The following is a 20119-nucleotide window of genomic DNA, read 5'->3' as shown; positions in this document are numbered from 1 at the left end:
TCTCCAAATCAAAAGGGTGGCTAGGCCCAACTGCTCCTGTCAGAGACGTCTGCTAGAGGAACTTGGCCCAGGCCCACCTCAAGCCTTGTTGCCTGAAACCTTGTTTTGCGCATTGATGAATAATTGGAACATGTTGCACAGTAAAATAATATGCAAGATGCATATTGGGCAACACACACACAAAAGGAGTTGATTCAAGTGCTCGAGAAATCTAACCATGGCACAATTTGATAAGATACTAATTAAGAAGTCATATCACAGTGGTTCTTCACAGTGGTTTATTTTCCCTTTTCTAAGTCATTTTATGGTTATTTAAGGAGAATTTTTGGACACCCTTCAAAGTCAACCAATTTAATTTTCTCTGCTGTTCTTAGTAATGAATGTTGTATTTTAACTTTGTTATTGTATATCATTTTCTTCTTGTTAATTGCCTTGTGGGGATTGTTAGGGGTGAATGTGGGTCGGTGGGTGGGTGGGTGTGTATCTAAGTTTGCTGACAGAAAAGCACAGAACATTTATGAAAGAAGCCCATATGGCTTGCCTCACCTTCATTTCATACAGGTTTTCCCATTCATGTCAATAGAACGGGCAATACTACCTACCCATACCCATGAGAACAGGGAAGAGTTGCTTCCACTGAAATGAATGGGTAAACCATTCCAGTTGGGAACTCCACATATATATTTGAATCCCATCACTTGCAAGGGACTGTAGAATTCCAGGGCATTTCTGAAGATCCAATTGGCTGGATCTCATCCAGTTTTAATAAAATAGTCTGTCAGACCAGATTCCAATTTTTCATCACTCTAATTTTGTTAGTTTTGTGGTTTTGTGGTTTAGATAGAATCCAACACATTCTTTACTCCACTAGAGGGCCTGCTACTGCCTTCCCCACCAGTGGAGCCAAGTAGAAAGCTGCCAAGTTCTTGGTGGTGGCAGCAAAAAGTCTGGATTGCTGTGTTGCAGCCAAACTTTTGAATTGGATCAACTTGGTGGTGAAATGTGGGGAGGGGAGGAGAGAGATAGAGATAGAGAGATTTGGAACCTCTTATGGGGCACCATTTCACCAACATGCTTTTGCAATTGTCAGTGGAGCTCTTTTTGATGGCCTCCATTCAGTCATCCACAAGGAGAAGCAATTAAAAGCTAACTTACCAGGGGGTGAAATCTCTGGCTGTCCAAGATGTCAACAACCCAGGAACATCAATTACTTTCACTTCATTTGGGCCAATTAGGTCATCCGTCTGATCATTGTTGAAGTTTCCACATGCCCCACATACTTGGCCGTTCAAATCTGGACTAGCAGTCACCTGCACCCCTCCAGCTAGGTCCAGTTTTACTTCAACTTGAGGTGAACTCAGGGTGATGACTTCACCAGACAGATTAAGTATTATTGACTCTGTGATTTTGGACGGGATCTGAACTGGCAGCCCATTCACCTGAAACACACAAAACAGTTAAACAGGACAGAGAAAAGAGAAGCATACAGTGAAACAGGGTTCTCTTCCAAGTGCTTGGCATCAAACTAGAGCTATAAGGTTTAACTGGTTTAATCTGGAAGATTGGGGATGGGGTACATGTGGCCAGCCAGAGGTTGTGGGACTACAACTCCCATCATCTTTTATCATTGGCCATGGTTTTGGGATGATGGGAGCTGGAGTCCATTAACATCTGAAGGGTCATAAGTTCCTCATTCCTGCAGAGTATACTGATTTGTTGATGACTGAGAGCAGTCTTGGGGGCTAGACCCTGCACCACCACATGGAGTGGTTAGGCGAATGCCGCTGGTCCCCATGAATACCATGATTTTTGTGGTGGCAGCCATGTTTTGTTTTTGTTTCTTACCCACATTGTGATGGAAATTCCATTTCAGATCAAGGGAATGCCCAGATGGAAACCCAGACAAGGAGGGCCCTGGGACAGCATCTTTCATTTTCCAAGGGCACCTAGAACAGCTCTGTTAAGGGCCCCATGTTTGATTACATTTATATTGTACCTTTTCTCCAAGAACCGTATGGTGTTGTACATGATTCTCCACCCCAGGCCCCTCATTTTATCTTCATAAACCCCGTGCAGTAGGTTAGCTACCCCACCCTGTATTTTTGGAAGCCTTGTAAGAAGCTACTGCAGAAGAGTAAATTTGACTAACATCATGGGATGAACTGGTGCCTGAATGGTGATACCAAAGGGGCAGTGATTCTTTGGGGAAGCTGAGGCCTAGGCATTTGATCAGACTAGTTTTATCCTTGGATAATTGTAGCTGATATAGTAGTAGTGGCTAAAATAGGCTTGCCATATTTCAAAAAGTAAAATTTCTTTTTTAGGAAACCACCATAGTTGTTGAACTTTATTTTTTTATTGTTGTTGTTTTTTTAAGGATGCTTCTGCTTTCTGGCTAGGCCCTGGGTGGCATATTTCAGTTCTTCAAAGCTGGGCTGCTATGGACTCCTTCACAAAGAGAGAGATTTTAGATTTAGATTTGCAGAGTTGGAAGGGACCCTTAGGATCATCTCGTCCAACCCCCTTCAATGCAGGAATCTTTCACCCAACACATGGGACTCAAACCCACAACCCTGAGATTAAGAGTCTCATGCTGAGCTAGAGAGAGAGAATGCTTAATGCACAGATACAAACAAAACCCTCCCTGCTCAGAATTCCTTTCCTGACAGATGTGGAGCATTTCAATTCAAGAGATCCGGGGGGGGGGGGGGGCAAAAAACAAAACAAAACCCGGGTTGCCATATGTCCAGGAAATTCCTGGCATCTCTTAAAATTCAAAAAATCCCCCCTGGACACCATTTTAGGTGTCCGATTTGCTGCCATGACCAGAATTTTCCAGACGTATGGCAAGCCTAGGCTAAAACATCCAGGACCAAGGTGAAACTGTTCAAACATCCTTGTCATTTTTGCTACTGCTAGGAGGAGTAATGTTGCAACATTGATACTACGAAAATGTTGGTGAGGGGTTTTATTTGCCATTACATTTACCTTATGTTGCTTCTTTATTATGGCTGTTAATATGAAATTATTATCGCAATTGTTGATTTTATGATGTGTTCTCATGAGCCAGTTTGAGCATAATTTTGTGTGTGTGTGTGAGAGAGAGAGAGAGAGAGAGAGGGAGAGAGAAAGCGGCATACAACTAAAGTGGTTGTGGTGATGATGTTTATAATACAGTGACTGACCCAAAGTCATGGCAAAGTGGGGGATAATAAAATAAATATTGTATAAATAAATATTTTAATACGTAAGTAAAACTTCTCCCTTTCTTGTTCAGCTTTCTACTTACCCAGGCCTCCTTCTGTCTATTCACAGTAATAAATAGATCCTTGTAGAAGAAATAGAGCAAGTTGGCAGTGACTACTCCATTGGGTGGACATGACGAAACTTCCACAATCACACGGAACCAATAATCAGAGTTGAAGTCACAAAGGGAAGTCAGTTGAAAGGTGCCAGGAGCAGGGACTTTCCCAGAAAGGCCATCAAAGGTGGATAGCTGAGCTCCAGGCATCAGGGAGCAGCGGGACTCTGTTGGGAAGATAAGTTTGAAAATATACAACCTGAAGTGTATGGAATTTCAAAAGCCTAAGCCTTCTGGGGCAGGATGAAACCAGGACATTGCCCTCTTCTATGTGGAAGATTTGGAACTAGTAGTTTAAGAGATCTGCTTCCTCCTTAGTCTTCTCTTTACTAGATTCAACATAACCAGTTCTTTCAGACTTTCTAGATAAGACCTTTTATAATCTTTGTTGCTCCCCTTGAAGCCTTTTCTATTTTGTAAATAACCGTTTATTGTGGCACTGTGAACTGTGACTCCCTACTTAGAAACTTTGGAAACTGCAATAGTCAGAGCCATTGGTCCATCTAGCAATATGTTGTCTATGCTCACAGGCAGTGGCATTCCAAGATTTCAGGCAAGGGACATTTCGCGGTTGACCTGGAGTTGCTGGGGACTGAAAGCCCTTGAAAAGTGCTTTTTTAAAATTTCAAAGGAAGTTCCCATTGGCACCAATGGAGGGCTGAATCTATAATGCCCTGTCAATAAGGAACCCAAGAAAATAAAGAGAATCCAACAGTGTTTACCCCTCTGTTCACAAGAACAAGCAATCATCAAAAGTTACCTATCCTGTTGCATCGCATGATGCCATCGATCACCTCGCAAGTTTCTTCTCCTTGGCAAGTGATGGCCTCACACCTGAACCCTCCAACTGCAGTGCAGATGCATTTCTCCTTGCAGTCATTGAGCACCACAGGTTCATTAGGCTAGGGATCAAGAGATAACACTGGTATACAGGGGGAAAGGGTCAGAGAACACAGCCTAGGACCACTTGGAAAAGAAAGATTTTCATAGTAAAGGAAACCATCACTGAAAACTTAAGATGAGCTGGACTTGATCTGGCCACTGGGCATCGAGACCAGAATTCTGTTCCCATGGTGGCCAACAAGAAGCCCTATAGGAAGTTTGCAAGCCAGAGCTGAGTACAACAACATTCTTGCTCCAGCAGCAGAGATAGAACCTAGCCATTGTGATTAATAGCCATGGAGAGATTTCTGATCCGGAAATATGTCTAATCCTCTTTCACAACCATTCAAGTTAGTGGCCACCACTGCCTCTTGTGGGAGTGAATTCCATAGTTTAACCAGAGATGGCTGACAAAAAGGGTTGTGTATAGGCAATCCAATACTATCCCCATCACCACCACTGCCTCCCTCTCCACATACCGGGAAATATCTGCCACGCTCAAAGCAGCCACACTCATCCAAGGAGATGCATTTCAGGCCATCAAAGAAGAAGCCAGGATCACACTGGCAGCCCTCGACACAGTATTCCGGGCATCGAATGTGGTCAGTCAGTCCAGCACACTGGGTTTCACAGATGTTGGAACAAGTGGTATAATAACTGTTGGCAGGGCAAGTCACGGCTACAAGAAAAGGGACACAGAGGGTTAATCGGTGGGTCCCGCATATAGCAGAAGCAGCAGAATTAAACCTGCCCGCTTTGGATGGGCATATGTGATGCTGGCCAGAGCAATGCTAGTCAACAAAAAGACCAGGTCACAGGACCAATGAGATTTACCCCTTGGAGAAGTGGAAGGAAGCAATGGAGGTTGATGCGTTAGAGATGATGAGATGCTAGCCCAACAACCTCAGTCGGCCCCCAAGTGGTCCTTGCTTGCTTACAACACCTTTTTACTTACAACAAGTCAGCAATGGCTCTGCCCATCATTGCCTCAGGCACCACTTACTCCTAGTCTCCTTGCCTTGTGCCTTGCCTGTCTCAGTGGGTACCAACCATCACTGGAAAGAAGGGAAAGCAGAATCAAGGTTCTCTTGGTACTCACGGCAGAAGGTTGCGCTTCTCCAAGGCTCAATAGTGACCCTGGCCTCCTGGCAGGCTTTCATGTAGCTCTGGAGGCTCTGGCACAGGATCTGTTGGTCACCACCTCCTACACACAGGTCATTGATGCAGTTGTCCAGATATGGCTCGGGGTTCACTATGGAATGGCATGCACTGAATGGACCATCGGATGCAGTGAGGAGTCCACAGGAGCTGGGCTGTTTGAAAGCTTCTTTCTTCTCCTCTGCACAAACTAAGCAGCCCTCTGCACCACACCCATCCGTGCAGGATACGCCCAGGACTGGAATTTTCCAGGCGGCACCAAATTCATTCACATCAGTGACCACGGTGCCATCAGGGAGCTGAAGATCGTCACTCTGGTCTCCATTGTAGTTCCCACACAAGCCGCCTACGTAGTCCTGGTAGATGCTGGGAATAGTGACCCTCACATGGGAATACAGGTCGTAGGTCAGTGCAAAGCCAAAGGTGGAGTCTATTGTGATACTGATCCCATGCTGAAAGATTCTAAGTTGCCCAGACAAAAGATTCACAGGGAGGCGTTGAAATACTCCATCCACCTGGAAAAATAAAGGGGATTGGCCTACTGAGTAGGGTGTGCTATGCAGAATAAGGGCCAATCTAGCCAAGATGCCATTCACACAAATAGCAGCTGGCAACTTAAAAATATATTGCAAGCTCATATGGAATGGACCTCGGTGAGAGAGAGATAGGGTCTTTAACGTTTTTGCGCTTTGTCATAGTCCCAAAACAAGATGCGTGATCTGCAGCTGTTATTTCTGTTGGGCTAGATAAGGAAAGCTTCCATTCACTGAAATTGGATCTCTTGTCCAATGCAAGGAGCAAACACAGGCATAGGATGATTCAGATTTGAAAGTTTAGCAGTGTGTGGGGGGTAATAGTGATGATGATGATGATGATGTGTTAGGCCCCCCTACTGCACAAACTCACCCAGTAGGGTACAAACTTGGATCAGGCTACCAAACCTGCAACTGACTTCTTAGAACCATTCACACAGTAGTTATGTGTGTGAAAACTACTGCTTCTACTCTGGCCATAAAAGAAGGACAATGAGCAAATCATCTCCAAAACAATCTTCTAACCCAAAGGCAAATATCTCAGGATGATTAGCGGGTGGCCTGATCCTGGTTACAGAGTGAGTAGGAGATGAACGCCCACCCCACCAAGCTTGTCGATTTAGCAGCATGAAGAGACTCACCAGCACTACTCCCCAGTTGTTCCTCAGCAAAACAAGCTGCCTGTCAAGGACCTCCACATGGACCATCGTGGGAAGTGTGATCTCCCCATTGCCCCAAGGCTCATTCTCGACAATAACAACCAGCGGTTTCAAGCTTTGGGTTGGCTTCTGCAGCTTGGTTAAGACGTAGGTGCAGGTACCCTGGAAGTTAATGATTCGGCCATCGAAGGTCAGATAGAGGTCACCAACCACCGAGCAGGTGGCATTTCCAACTGCATGGCACTTGCGGTACCCTTCCACCATTTTGCATTCTTCATTGGGGGTGCAGGGAGCAGTAACACACATCACATTTCCACCAGCCTGGCACCTGCAACGTTCCTCGCAAGTTGGATAGAAATCTTCCAAGGCTGGATAGTAGCGTCCCTTGTAGAAGCAGCCACACTCAGACATAGGGACGCAAGTGTCAGAGCTCCTGACGAAGCCCTCATTGCACACACAGCCCTCCTCGCACTTCTCCGGGCATTGAGGCAGGACATGCAGGCTGCTGCAGGTCTGGTCACAGCCCTTGGTGCATTGTTCATAGTGACTGTTGAGCGGACAGGGTATGGCTGCAAGTGCAAAACAGAGAGGTTAGCCAATGTTATGCTTTAGTGGTCTCGTGCAAATCTTGCATGTACAAGGGAGTAGAGGCTGGTCCATTTGGGACATTGTGGACCTGCCCCACCAAACTCGGCCTGGCTTTACACAGCCCCACCTGAGTGCTTTCTTACTTTCAACCAGTGCAGTGGGTGGCAATAGCTGCCAGCTTCTCTCCTAAGTCTTTGTGTTGCCCCATAAAACGCTGCAAGGAGGAGGATGGGGAGAAAACTAGAATTTGTTATCTCCGTTTCTCATTGTTTCTGGCTCCAACTACTGTTGAGCTCCCTGTCTTGCTCCCTACACATCCTGCCATCACTGCTAAGAGAGGATCGATGTGCAGCCACATCACAGGTGCACGGTTGCTAGAGTCACAAACAGGGGGTGGTGTGATATCATATTCTCTCACCTTTTCTGGCAGGAGGGGGAACAATTGAAAGTGGAATCTTCTTCTTCCTGTCACACTTTTCCAGCAGAGAGCACACTGTATTTTGAATTGGACTATGAACTTTTGCAACTTTAAAGGATGGTTGCCTGGATCTGTCTAAAGCCCTGTAGCCTGGGCAAGACATTTATTTGACTAAACATGTCAGTGTGTGCGTTTATATAGACAATTTGAGAGTGATTTCTTTGTTAAAAGGGAAACATAGAAGGGAGATGATGAAGGACTGTATGGTGGGCTTGGAGAGTTACCTCCTTTCTTCTCTCATTCGTTCTCCCTATTTCTAAACTGTTCTTTTATCTGCACTGTTCCCTCCTCTCATTATCTGCCCCTAGACCCTGCTGGAAATGAACTTGACCTTACTAGCAGGAACTGCTTCAAACAATGGAGCACTCACGGCAGAAGGTTGCAGACCTCCAGGGGTATATGGTGACCCCAACAGCTCGGCAGTCTGCGGCATAGCTGGCGATGGCCGCACACATGAAGGCATAGCGTCCCTTGTAGAAACAATAGTCGTAGATGCAATCTTGGAAGGCGCCCTCTTCATCAACCTGGCCATGGCACTCCCGGAAGGGCCCATCCTTGGCCACAATAAGCCCACATTCCTGGCCCGCTGAACGCTGCTGGGCAGCTAATTCTTCCATCCCTGGGCATTTGGGGTCCGCTATCTCCTTGCATTTTGGGTCAATGTTCTCAATTCCACTGCCACCAAATACTGGCCTATCGGGAATGAGAATGCTCCCAGGCACAAGGGCATCATCTTCAGGGTTCCCATTGAAGTTTCCACACAGGCCACGCAGGATGTCGGCATAGGTGTTGGGCACCGTGACTGACACCTTGCTGTCCCAGTTGAAGGTCACCACGAGGCCAAAAACAGTCTCAATCACAGCATCCTGGCCCCTCCTATATAACTTGATTCTTCCTCCAGCTGCACTATAGGGAAGGAAGGTGAGCAAGCCTTCGACCTAGGAAGACAGGAGAAGATGCTGAAGTTGAAAAAATGAAAAGGATATTTGGGGCTCTTGTTTCCCACCCCCATCATCTCAACAGGAGCTGTGGCACACTCTAGTCCAGGGGTCTAGTGTGGCTGTGCAAGTCTCTATCTGACACCTTTGACCCTTCCGCATTCACACACCCAGCCCCCGATTCGCACCCCCCTTGAGTGCTCTTGCCTGGTTGGAAAGCCAAACTCCCACTGGTATATGCCCCAGTGTGGTCCTTCTACAACTTAATAGGGAGGAGGATGTGGTCAGAATTAGTTTTCGTTGGCTCTCAGTCAGCGGACAGTGTCCACAACGCAACAGTCCTCTTCAAATGGCACCAGAGGGGACTTTTCACTATCATAATGATATCCCAATGTTATCCAGACTTACCAAGACTTTGCCAGAATATTGCCTGCTGACTATAATCTCAACATCATAGACATTGACTTGAACACTCCGGGTCCAGGTCACAGCAGTATTTCCCCGGTATTCATTCTGAACATAGACGCTAAACCCTTCCAGTTCCAAGGGTCTGTTGAAAACCTCAGCAAGCACATAGGCACAGGGCCCTTGGAAATCAAATCTCTTTTTGTCAAAGCTCAAGTAGTGGGGATCCCCAGATGCAGAGCAGGTGCTGTTCCCAGTTGGATAGCATCCCCGCACGCCTTTGACCACTTGGCACCGTTCCGTTGGTTTGCAAGCACTAGCTGCACACTCCACCACCCTCCTGGTCGGGTTGCACACACAACGCTTCTGGCACATGTCATCCGCCCAGAAAGCCTCGTTGGGGGCATAGGGGCGCCCTTCGTACAGACAACCGCAGCTGCTCTTGGGGATGCATGATCCTTGGCTCAGCACAAAACCCTCAAGGCACTGGCAGCCTTCGACACACACAGCTGGGCAGAGCTTTGGCCCTTGAATTTGGTCATCCATGCAGGTGGCTGGGCAGGCTGTTCCGCAGATTTGGTACTGGCTGTTCGGAGGGCACTCCAGATCTGTAGGGAAGAGAAGGGGTTGGGTGGGTCACAGTGGTGATGTTATATTGAACCTACTGGCAACATGGACTAACACAGTAGGTGGATTCCTAATACAAATCTTGAGACTGAGAGCCTGGTCTTCTGCCCTGCCACCCAGTTCCTACACTGAGTGCACTACTGTGCATTTATATTGGATCACATCCCAACTATGCATTCATATCACTTTTAGACAACTTTAAGAATTATGATTTCCCCCAGAGAATCCTGGGAACGGTGGCTTGTTATTTAGGAGACCGCTCAACTTTAAGACCACCATCTGAAACAAGGCCCCCTTCAGTTAGTTCATCCCCTTCTTTTCCGTCCTTTGCATACTCACAGCATCCAGAGTCCCTTCTCCAGTCACCAATTTGGGCTCCCTCGCTCTGGCAGGCATCGGCATAGGCTGCCAGGGCATCACACAAGGACTGTTTGTTGCCTTCAGTGGAGCACACGTCAAAAACACAGTTTGTAAAGTAGATTGTGGGGGGCACCTTGGCATGGCAAAAAGCAAAGGGGCCATTGGAAACCTTGGTTAGCAGACCACAGTAGGCCTCTGACTCATACTTCTGGGCCTGATCGGATTCGCAAGGCTTACATGGCCCATTGCAATCATGCCAGCAAAGGCTGCCAATAGTCGGCACCTCCCAGCTTTCACCAAAGGCCGGGATGTTAGGGGCTGTGGTGCCTGCAGGGGTTTCAAAGTCATCGCTGGGATTCTCGTTATAATTCCCACATAGGCCACTGACAGCCTCCTGATAAGCACTGCTGATGGTGACGCGGAGATGGTGACTCCAGTCGTAAGATACCTTCAGCTGGAAGTCCGTGGAAAGTATGACAGAGGTGCCAACCTGCCAAATTTGCAAGTTCCCACCCTTCAGATAAATGGGCAAGTGTGCCCGGATACCATTGACCTGTATTACAGAGGAAGAAAGACACAAGAGGGTAAAATCACTTTTTGCTCATGTGTAGCAGCAGAAGCTAAACTAAGCTAAGCTTCTATTGAACTACAGGTTTTGGCTGTTTTTGGATACAATTGGACACCATCTGGATGCCACGACCCTTAAAAAACTGCATGGATTTGAACCAAATTGGACATGTTTGTTCATGAGATCCATGAGCAGGTTTTCCTCTTTCTTTGGATATGAGTGGCTGGCATTTTGAATCATGGAAGGAACCTTTAGAAGCTGCACTGATCCTTTGGTTTCTTTTGCTTCCCTAGCAATGCCTGGTACAAATTTGCTGGTGGCTTATATGTAAAGATGTCTCATAGATCAAGATGGCAGGGCCTAAAAATGTCACCAGTCTTTTGTTCTACACCTTGAACATGTGCAGTAACCATCAGCTCACATGGCCATCATGAACTCGTAAGTGGCATTGAACTTGCCTTCTGAATCAACTCTGAATCGATCAATACTCACCTGTACAAAACCAATTTCTGATCTGGTCATGGTGATGGTATACCCATAAACCTCAGTTGTCACCACAGTCACATAGGACACAGCTTTGTTCCCCCGGTTTTCATTCTTGGCAAAGATATGGAAAGATGGAAGTCTGAAGCTTTCAGCACGTGTTTTGACAATTGTATAGGTGCAAGTGCCTTGGAAGTCATACTTGCGTCCGTCAAAAGTGTTGTAGTGCGGGTCACCCATACCCCAGCAGGTAGCATTAGAGGATGGCACACAGTGTGGTTGACCATTTATCATCTTGCACACCATGCCTCTTCGGCACTTTACAATGGTACAGCTGGGTGGTGGTACAACTAAGGACAGGAGGGAGAAAGTTAGTTGCCTGTAAACCTATTGGAGTTGAAGGAAAGCTTCCTACATCATCATTATTAATATTATTGAAAGAATATCAGGTTTCTAACTTCTGATACACTATTGCATCTAATATCCCTAAATCCAGGGATTCAAAATTGGAAACCCTACTTTAAAAATGAAAGAAGAGAATAATAATTTAAAAATTCTGCAAGCAAACAGATGAGGGGGTCACATCTCTCACAACTTGCTATGAGATTACAATGAATCACTGTTCCCTTCACAGCAGCATTGAGGAGGCCAACACAGTTTTGGAACCGTGGGGAGGGAATGTTCAATTCTGTCTCTATGTGCTGCTACAGTGTTGACAAATACTGCTTCTCTGAAAGTGCTTTTTACGTTTCAAAGGAAGTGCCCATTGCCACCAGTGGAGGGCTGAACTCATAATGCCCAGCACTCCTTGCCTATTTCACAGGAATCCAAGAGAATACATGGAATCCAAAAATCCCTCTGTTCATGGAGAAAAGTAATCATCACAAGTCACCTTTCTTGTGGCATTGCATGACGCCATCGATCACCTCGCAAGTTTCTTCTCCTTGGCAAGTGATGGCCTCACACCTGAACCCTCCAGCTGCAGTGCAGATGCATTTCTCCTTGCAGTCATTGAGCACCACAGGTTCATTAGGCTAGGGATCAAGAGATAACACTGGTATACAGGGGGAAAGGGTCAGAGAACACAGCCTAGAACCACTTGGGGGGAAAAGATTTCCATAGTAAAGGAAACCACCATTGAAAACGTAAGACTAGTCAGGCTTGATCTGGCCACTGGGCATCGAGACCAGAATTCTGTTCTCACAGCAGCCAACAAGAAGCCCTATAGGAAGTTTGCAAGCCAGAGCTGAGTACAACAACATTCTTGCTCCAGCAGCAGAGATAGAAGCTAGCCATCACGACTAATAGCCATGGATAGCTTTCTGTTCCAGAAATATTTCTAATCCTCTTTCACAACCATTCAAGTTAATGGTCACCACTGCCTCTTGTGAGAGTGAATTCCATAGTTTAACCAGAGATGGCTGACAAAAAGGGTTGTGTATAGGCAATCCAATACTATCCCCATCACCACCACTGCCTCCCTCTCCACATACCGGGAAATATCTGCCACGCTCAAAGCAGCCACACTCATCCAAGGAGATGCATTTGAGGCCATCAAAGAAGAAGCCAGGATCACACTGGCAGCCCTCGACACAGTATTCCGGGCATCGAATGTGGTCAGTCAGTCCAGCACACTGGGTTTCACAGATGTTGGAACAAGTGGTATAATAACTGTTGGCAGGGCAAGTCACGGCTACAAGAAAAGGGACACAGAGGGTTAATCGGGGGGTCCCTCATATAGCAGAAGCAGCAGAATTAAACCTGCCTGCTTTGGATGGGCATATGTGATGCTGGCCAGAGCAATGCTAGTCAACAAAAAGACCAGGTCACAGGACCAATGAGATTTACCCCTTGGAGAAGTGGAAGGAAGCAATGGAGGTTGATGCGTTAGAGATGATGAGATGCTAGCCCAACAACCTCAGTCAGCCCCCAAGTGGTCCTTGCTTGCTTACAACACCTTTTTACTTACAACAAGTCAGAAATGGCTCTGCCCGTCATTGCCCCAGGCACCACTTACTCCTAGTCTCCTTGCCTTGTGCTTTGCCTGTCTCAGTGGGTACCAACCACCACTGGAAAGAAGGGAAAGCAGAATCAAGGTTCTCTTGGTACTTACGGCAGAAGGTTGCGCTTCTCCAAGGCTCAATAGTGACCCTGGCCTCCTGGCAGGCTTTCATGTAGCTCTGGAGGCTCTGGCACAGGATCTGTTGGTCACCACCTCCTACACACAGGTCATTGATGCAGTTGTCCAGATATGGCTCGGGGTTCACTATGGAATGGCATGCACTGAATGGACCATCGGATGCAGTGAGGAGCCCACAGGAGCTGGGCTGTTTGAAAGCTTCTTTCTTCTCCTCCGCACAAACTAAGCAGCCCTCTGCACCACACCCATCTGTGCAGGATACGCCCAGGACTGGAATTTTCCAGGCGGCACCAAATTCATTCACATCAGTGACCACGGTGCCATCAGGGAGCTGAAGATCGTCACTCTGGTCTCCATTGTAGTTCCCACATAAGCCGCCTACGTAGTCCTGGTAGATGCTGGGAATAGTGACCCTCACGTGGGAATACAGGTCGTAGGTCAGTGCAAAGCCAAAGGTGGAGTCTATTGTGATACCTATCCCGTGCTGAAAGATTCTGAGTTGCCCAGACAAAAGATTCACAGGGAGGCGTTGCAATACTCCATCCACCTGGAAAAATAAAGGGGATTAGCCTACTGAGTAGGGTGTGCTATGCAGAATAAGGACCAATATATCTGAAGGAGCGTCTCCACCTCCATCGTTCTACCCGGACACTGAGGTCCAGCACCGAGGGCCTTCTGGCGGTTCCCTCACTGCGAGAAGCCAAGTTACAGGGAACCAGGCAGAGGGCCTTCTCGGTAGTGGCGCCTTCCCGGTGCAACACCCTCCCACCAGATGTCAAAGAGAACAACAACTACCAGGCTTTTAGAAGACATCTGAAGGCTGCCCTGTTTAGGAAAGCATTTAATGTTTGATGTATTTTAATATTCTTTTGGAAGCCTCCCAGAGTGGCTGAGGAAGCCCAGCCAGATGGGCGGGGTATAAATAATAAATTATTATTATTATTATTATTATTATTATTATTATTATATCTAGCCAAGATGCCATTCACACAATTAACAGCTGGGGACTGAAGAATATATTGCAAGCTCACATGGAATGGACCTCGGCAAGAGAGGCAGGGTCTTTAACATTTTTGCGCTTTGTCATAGTCCCGAAACAGGATGGGTCATCTGCAGCTGCTATTTCTGTTGGGCTAGAGAAGGAAAGCTTCCATTCACTCAAATGGGATCTCTTTTCCAATGCAAGGAGCAAACACAGGGAGGGGATGATTCAGATTTGAAAGTTTAGCAGTGTGTAGGGGTGATGGTGATGATGTGTAAGGCTTCCCTACTGCACATACTCACCCATCAGGGTGCAAACTTGGATCATGCTACCGAGCCTGCAATTGACATCTTAGAACCATTCACACAGTAGTTATGTGTGTGAAAACTACTGCTTCTACTCTGGCCCTAAAAGAAGGATGATGAGCAAATCATCTCCAAAACAATCTTCTAACCCTTAGGCAAATATCTCAGGATGATTAGTGGGTGGCCTGATCCTGGTTACAGAGTGAGTAGGAGATGAACGCCCACCCCACCAAGCTTGTCGATTTAGCAGCATGAAGAGACTCACCAGCACTACTCCCCAGTTGTTCCTCAGCAAAACAAGGTGCCTGTCAAGGACCTCCACATAGACCATCGTGGGAAGTGTGATCTCCCCATTGCCCCAAGGCTCATTCTTGACAATAACAACTAAGGGTTTCAAGCTCTGGGTTGGCTTCTGCAGCTTGGTTAAGACGTAGGTGCAGGTGCCCTGGAAGTTAATGATTCGGCCATCGAAGGTCAGATAGAGGTCACCAACCACCGAGCAGGTGGCGTTTCCAACTGAGTGGCACTTGTGGTACCCTTCCACCGTTTTGCATTCTTCATTGGGGGTGCAGGGAGTGGTAACACACACCACGTTTCCACCAGCTTGGCACCTGCAACGTTCCTCGCAAGTTGGATAGAAATCTTCCAAGGCTGGATAGTAGCGTCCCTTGTAGAAGCAGCCACACTCAGACATAGGGACGCAAGTGTCAGAGCTCCTGACGAAGCCCTCATTGCACACACAGCCCTCCTCACACTTCTCTGGGCATTGAGGCGGGACATGCAGGCTGCTGCAGGTCTGGTCACAGCCCTTGGCACAATGTTCATAGTGACTGTTGAGCGGACAGGGTAGGGCTGCAAGTGCAAAACAGAGAGATTAGCCAATGTTATGCTTTAGTGGTCTCGTGCAAATCTTGCATCTACAAAGAAGTAGAGTCTGGTCCATTTGGGACAATGTGGACCTGACCCACCAAACTAGGCCTGGCTTTACCCAGCCCCACCTGAGTGCTTTCTTACTTTCAAACAGTGCAGTGGGTGGCAATAGCTGCCAGCTTCCTTCCCCTAAGTGTTGCCCTGTAAAACCCTGCAAGGAGGAGGATGGGGAGAAAACTAGAATTTGTTGTCTCTGTTTCTCATTGTTTCTGGCTCCAACTACTGTTGAGCTCCCTGCCTTGCTCCCTACACATCCTGCCATCACTGCTAAGAGAGGATCGATGTGCAGCCACATCACAGGTGCACGGTTGCTAGAGTCACAAACAGGGGATGGTGTGATATCATATTCTCTCACCTTTTCTGGCTGGAGGGGGAACAATCGAAAGTGGAATCTTCTTCTTCCTGTCACACTTTTCCAGCAGAGAGCACACTGTATTTTGAATTGGACTATGAACTTTTGCAACTTTAAAGGATGGTTGCCTGGATCTGTCTAAAGCCCTGTAGCCTGGGCAAGACATTTATTTGACTAAACATGTCAGTGTGTGCGTTTATATAGACAATTTGAGAGTGATTTCTTTGTTAAAAGGGAAACATAGAAGGGAGATGATGAAGGACTGTCTGGTGGGCTTGGAGAGTTACCTCCTTTCTTCTCTCATTCGTTCTCCCTATTTCTAAACTGTTCTTTTATCTGCACTGTTCCCTCCTCTCATTATCTGCCCCTAGACCCTGCTGGAAATGAACTTGACCTTACTAGCAGGAACTGCTTCAAACAATGGAGCACTCACGGCAGAAGGTTGCAGACCTCCAGGGGTATATGGTGACCCCAACAGCTCGGCAGTCTGCGGCATAGCTGGCGATGGCCGCACACATGAAGGCATAGCGTCCCTTGTAGAAACAATAGTCGTAGATGCAATCTTGGAAGGCGCCCTCTTCATCAACCTGGCCATGGCACTCCCGGAAGGGCCCATCCTTGGCCACAATAAGCCCACATTCCTGGCCCGCTGAACGCTGCTGGGCAGCTAATTCTTCCATCCCTGGGCATTTGGGGTCCGCTATCTCCTTGCATTTTGGGTCAATGTTCTCAATTCCACTGCCACCAAATACTGGCCTATCGGGAATGAGAATGCTCCCAGGCACAAGGGCATCATCTTCAGGGTTCCCGTTGAAGTTTCCACACAGGCCACGCAGGATGTCGGCATAGGTGTTGGGCACCGTGACTGACACCTTGCTGTTCCAGTTGAAGGTCACCACGAGGCCAAAAACAGTCTCAATCACAGCATCCTGGCCCCTCCTATATAACTTGATTCTTCCTCCAGCTGCACTATAGGGAAGGAAGGTGAGCAAGCCTTTGACCTAGAAAGACAGGAGAAGATACTGCTGTTGAAAAAATGAAAAGGATATTTGGAGCTCTTGTTTCCCACCCCCATAATCTCAACAGGAGCTGTGGCACACTCCAGTCCAGGGGTCTAGTGTGGCCGTGCAAGTCTCTATCTGACACCTTTGACCTTTCTGCGTTCACACATCCAGACCCAGACCCCAATTTGCACCCCCCTTGAGTGCTCCTGCCTGGTTGGAAAGCCAAACTCCCACTGGTATATGCCCCAGTGTAGTCCTTCCACAACTTAATAGGAAGGAGGATGTGGTCAGAATTAGTTTTCGTTGGCTCTCAGCTAGCGGACAGTGTCCACAATGCAACAGTCCTCTTCAAATTGCACCAGAGGGGACTTTTCACTAACATAATGATATCCCAATGTTAGCCAGACTTACCAAGACTTTGCCAGAATATTGCCTGCTGACTATAATCTCAACATCATACACGTTGACTTGAACACTCCGGGTCCAGGTCACAGCAGTATTCCCCCGGTATTCATTCTGAACATAGACGCTGAACCCTTCCAGTTCCAAGGGTCCGTTGGAAACCTCAGCAAGCACATAGGCACAGGGCCCTTGGAAATCAAATCTCTTTTTGTCAAAGCTCAAGTAGTGGGGATCCCCGGATGCAGAGCAGGTGCTGTTCCCAGTCGGATAGCATCCCCGCACGCCTTTGACCACTTGGCACCGTTCCGTTGGTTTGCAAGCACTAGCTGCACACTCCACCACCCTCCTGGTCGGGTTGCACACACAACGCTTCTGGCACATGTCATTTGCCCAGAAAGCCTCATTGGGGGCATAGGGGCGCCCTTCGTACAGACAACCACAGCTGCTCTTGGGGATGCATGATCCTTGGCTCAGCACAAAACCCTCAAGGCACTGGCAGCCTTCGACACACACAGCTGGGCAGAGCTTTGGCCCTTGAATTTGGTCATCCATGCAGGTGGCTGGGCAGGCTGTTCCGCAAATTTGGTACTGGCTGTTTGGAGGGCAGTCCAGATCTGTAGGGAAGAGAAGGGGTTGGGTGGCTCACAGCGGTGATGTTATATTGATCCTACTGGCAACATGGACTAACACAGCAGGTGTATTCCTAATACAAATCTTGAGACTGAGAGCCTGGTCTTCTGCCCTGCCACCCAGTTCCTACACTGAGTGCACTACTGTGCATTTATATTGCATCACATCCCAACTATGCATTCACATCACTTTTAGACCACTTTAAGAATTATGATTTCCCCCAGAGAATCCTAGGAACGGTGGCTTGTTATTTCGGAGACCGCTCACCTTTAAGACCCCCATCTGAAACAAGCCCCCCTTCAGTTAGTTCATCCCCTTCTTTTCCATGCTTTGCATACTCACAGCATCCAGAGTCCCTTCTCCAGTCACCAATTTGGGCTCCCTTGCTCTGGCAGGCATCGGCATAGGCTGCCAGGGCATCACACAAGGACTGTTTGTTGCCTTCAGTGGAGCAGACGTCAAACACACAGTTTGTAAAGTAGATTGTGGGGGGCACCTTGGCATGGCAAGAAGCAAAGGGGCCATTGGAAACCTTGGTTAGCAGACCACAGTAGGCCTCTGACTCATACCTGTGGGCCTGATCGGATTCACAAGTCTTACATGGCCCATTGCAATCATGCCAGCAAAGGCTGCCAATAGTCGGCACCTCCCAGCTTTCACCAAAGGCCGGGATGTTAGGGGCTGTGGTGCCTGCAGGGGTTTCAAAGTCATCGCTGGGATTCTCGTTATAATTCCCACATAGGCCACCAACAGCCTCCTGATAAGCACTGCTGATGGTGACACGGAGATGGTGACTCCAGTCGTAAGATACCTTCAGCTGGAAGTCCGTGGAAAGTACGACAGAGGTGCCAACCTGCAAAATTTGCAAGTTCCCATCCTTCAGATAAATGGGCAAGTTTGCCCGGATACCATTGATCTGTATTACAGAGGAAGAAAGACATGAGAGGGTAAAATCACCATTTGCTCATGTGTAGCAGCAGAAGCTAAACTAAACTAAGCTAAGCCTGCTTCTCCATCTATTGGGCTACAAGTTTTGGCTGTTTTTGGATATGATTGGACACCATCTGGATGCCATGAACCTTAAAAAACTACATGGATTTGAACCAAATTGGACATGTTTGTTCATGAGATCCATGAGCAGGTTTTCCTCTTTCTTTGGATATGAGTGGCTGGCATTTTGAATCATGGAAGGAACCTTTAGAAGCTGCACTGATACTTTGGTTTCTTCTGCTTCCCTAGCAATGCCAGGTACAAATTTGCTGGTGGCTTATATGTAAAGATGTCTCATAAGTCAAGATGGCAGGGCCTAAAAATGTCACCAGTCTTTTGTTCTACACCTTGAACATGTGCAGTAACCATCAGCTCACATGGCCGTCATGAACTCGTAAGTGGCATTGAACCTGCCTTCTGAATCAACTCTGAATCGATCATCACTCACCTGTACAAAACCAATTTCTGATCTGGTCATGGTGATGGTATACCCATAAACCTCAGTTGTCACCACGGTCACATAGGACACTGCTTTGTTCCCCCGGTTTTCATTCTTGGCAAAGATATGGAAAGATGGGAGTCCAAAGGTTTCAGCACGTGTCTTGACAAAAGTGTAGGTGCAAGTTCCTTGGAAGTCATACTTGCGTCCGTCAAAAGTGTTGTAGTGCGGGTCACCCATTGCCCAGCAGGTAGCATTAGAGGATGGCACACAGTGCGGTTGACCATTTATCATCTTGCACACCATGCCTCTACGACACAGCACACTGCTACAGGTGAGTTCTGGTTCAGCTAAGGACAGGAGGGAGGAAGTCATTTGCCAGCCGTATTGCACATCGCTTCATCTACTATCCCTAAACTCAGTTGCTTTCAAATTATGAGCATTATTTTTAAAATAAACGAGGAGAATAAAAATTATTGCAAGCAAATTGGGTCAAATCTCTTAAATCTTACTATAGGTCTACAATCAATGACTGATACCTGCACCACATTGCCCCCTAGTGCTGCTCCTGCTTAGTGAGACTAGGCGTTATTTATACTAGGAATGGGGAACCTTTGGCCCTCTATATGTTTTTGGACTCCAAGTCCCATCAACCATAACAGGCAAGGCCAATGATCAGGCATGATGGGAACTGGAGCCCATGACACCTGGTGGGACACAGATTCCTCAACCCTGGTTTAAACGGAAGACATTTCTTTTCCCTCTTACTCTGAATGGGGGCATTCACTGAGATTAGAAGCCCAAGTGAATTGCCCTCCCCCATGAACCTGGCACTGGCAGCAGGGGTCCCACAGCTGTATGTGTAGCCATTTCAGTGCTGAGGGGGGGTGCTACCCACTTCTGAA

General features: G+C 47.4%; 2 protein-coding genes across 2 annotated transcripts; both read right to left on the bottom strand.

The window, feature by feature from the left end:
- Nucleotides 1-1151: 1151 nt before the first annotated feature.
- On the bottom strand, nucleotides 1152-7284 carry LOC310683540 (IgGFc-binding protein-like; the record flags this gene model as incomplete). Its single annotated transcript, XM_083453472.1, has 6 exons — nucleotides 6576-7284; nucleotides 5343-5916; nucleotides 4723-4922; nucleotides 4122-4263; nucleotides 3290-3528; nucleotides 1152-1439 (listed from the first exon to the last, which is right to left on the bottom strand). Exons 1-6 carry the CDS (start codon nucleotides 7002-7004, stop codon nucleotides 1152-1154), a joined length of 1872 nt encoding a protein of 623 aa, XP_083309598.1. The 5' UTR covers nucleotides 7005-7284.
- Nucleotides 7285-9466: 2182 nt separating this feature from the next.
- On the bottom strand, nucleotides 9467-19131 carry LOC310683538 (IgGFc-binding protein-like; the record flags this gene model as incomplete). Its single annotated transcript, XM_083453470.1, has 11 exons — nucleotides 9467-9610; nucleotides 10273-10542; nucleotides 11050-11390; nucleotides 11933-12074; nucleotides 12534-12733; nucleotides 13154-13727; nucleotides 14733-15319; nucleotides 16183-16750; nucleotides 17165-17769; nucleotides 18128-18701; nucleotides 19123-19131. The coding sequence occupies 11 exons, from the start codon at nucleotides 19129-19131 to the stop codon at nucleotides 9467-9469; spliced, it is 4014 nt and encodes a 1337-aa protein (XP_083309596.1).
- Nucleotides 19132-20119: the final 988 nt, after the last annotated feature.

The sequence above is a fragment of the Podarcis tiliguerta genome, assembly GCF_965153285.1.
Source record: "Podarcis tiliguerta genome assembly, chromosome: 8".
Classification (NCBI taxonomy): domain Eukaryota; kingdom Metazoa; phylum Chordata; class Lepidosauria; order Squamata; family Lacertidae; genus Podarcis; species Podarcis tiliguerta.
Note: the sequence above shows the minus strand (reverse complement) of the source record. Positions and strands in the feature narration are given on the sequence as shown.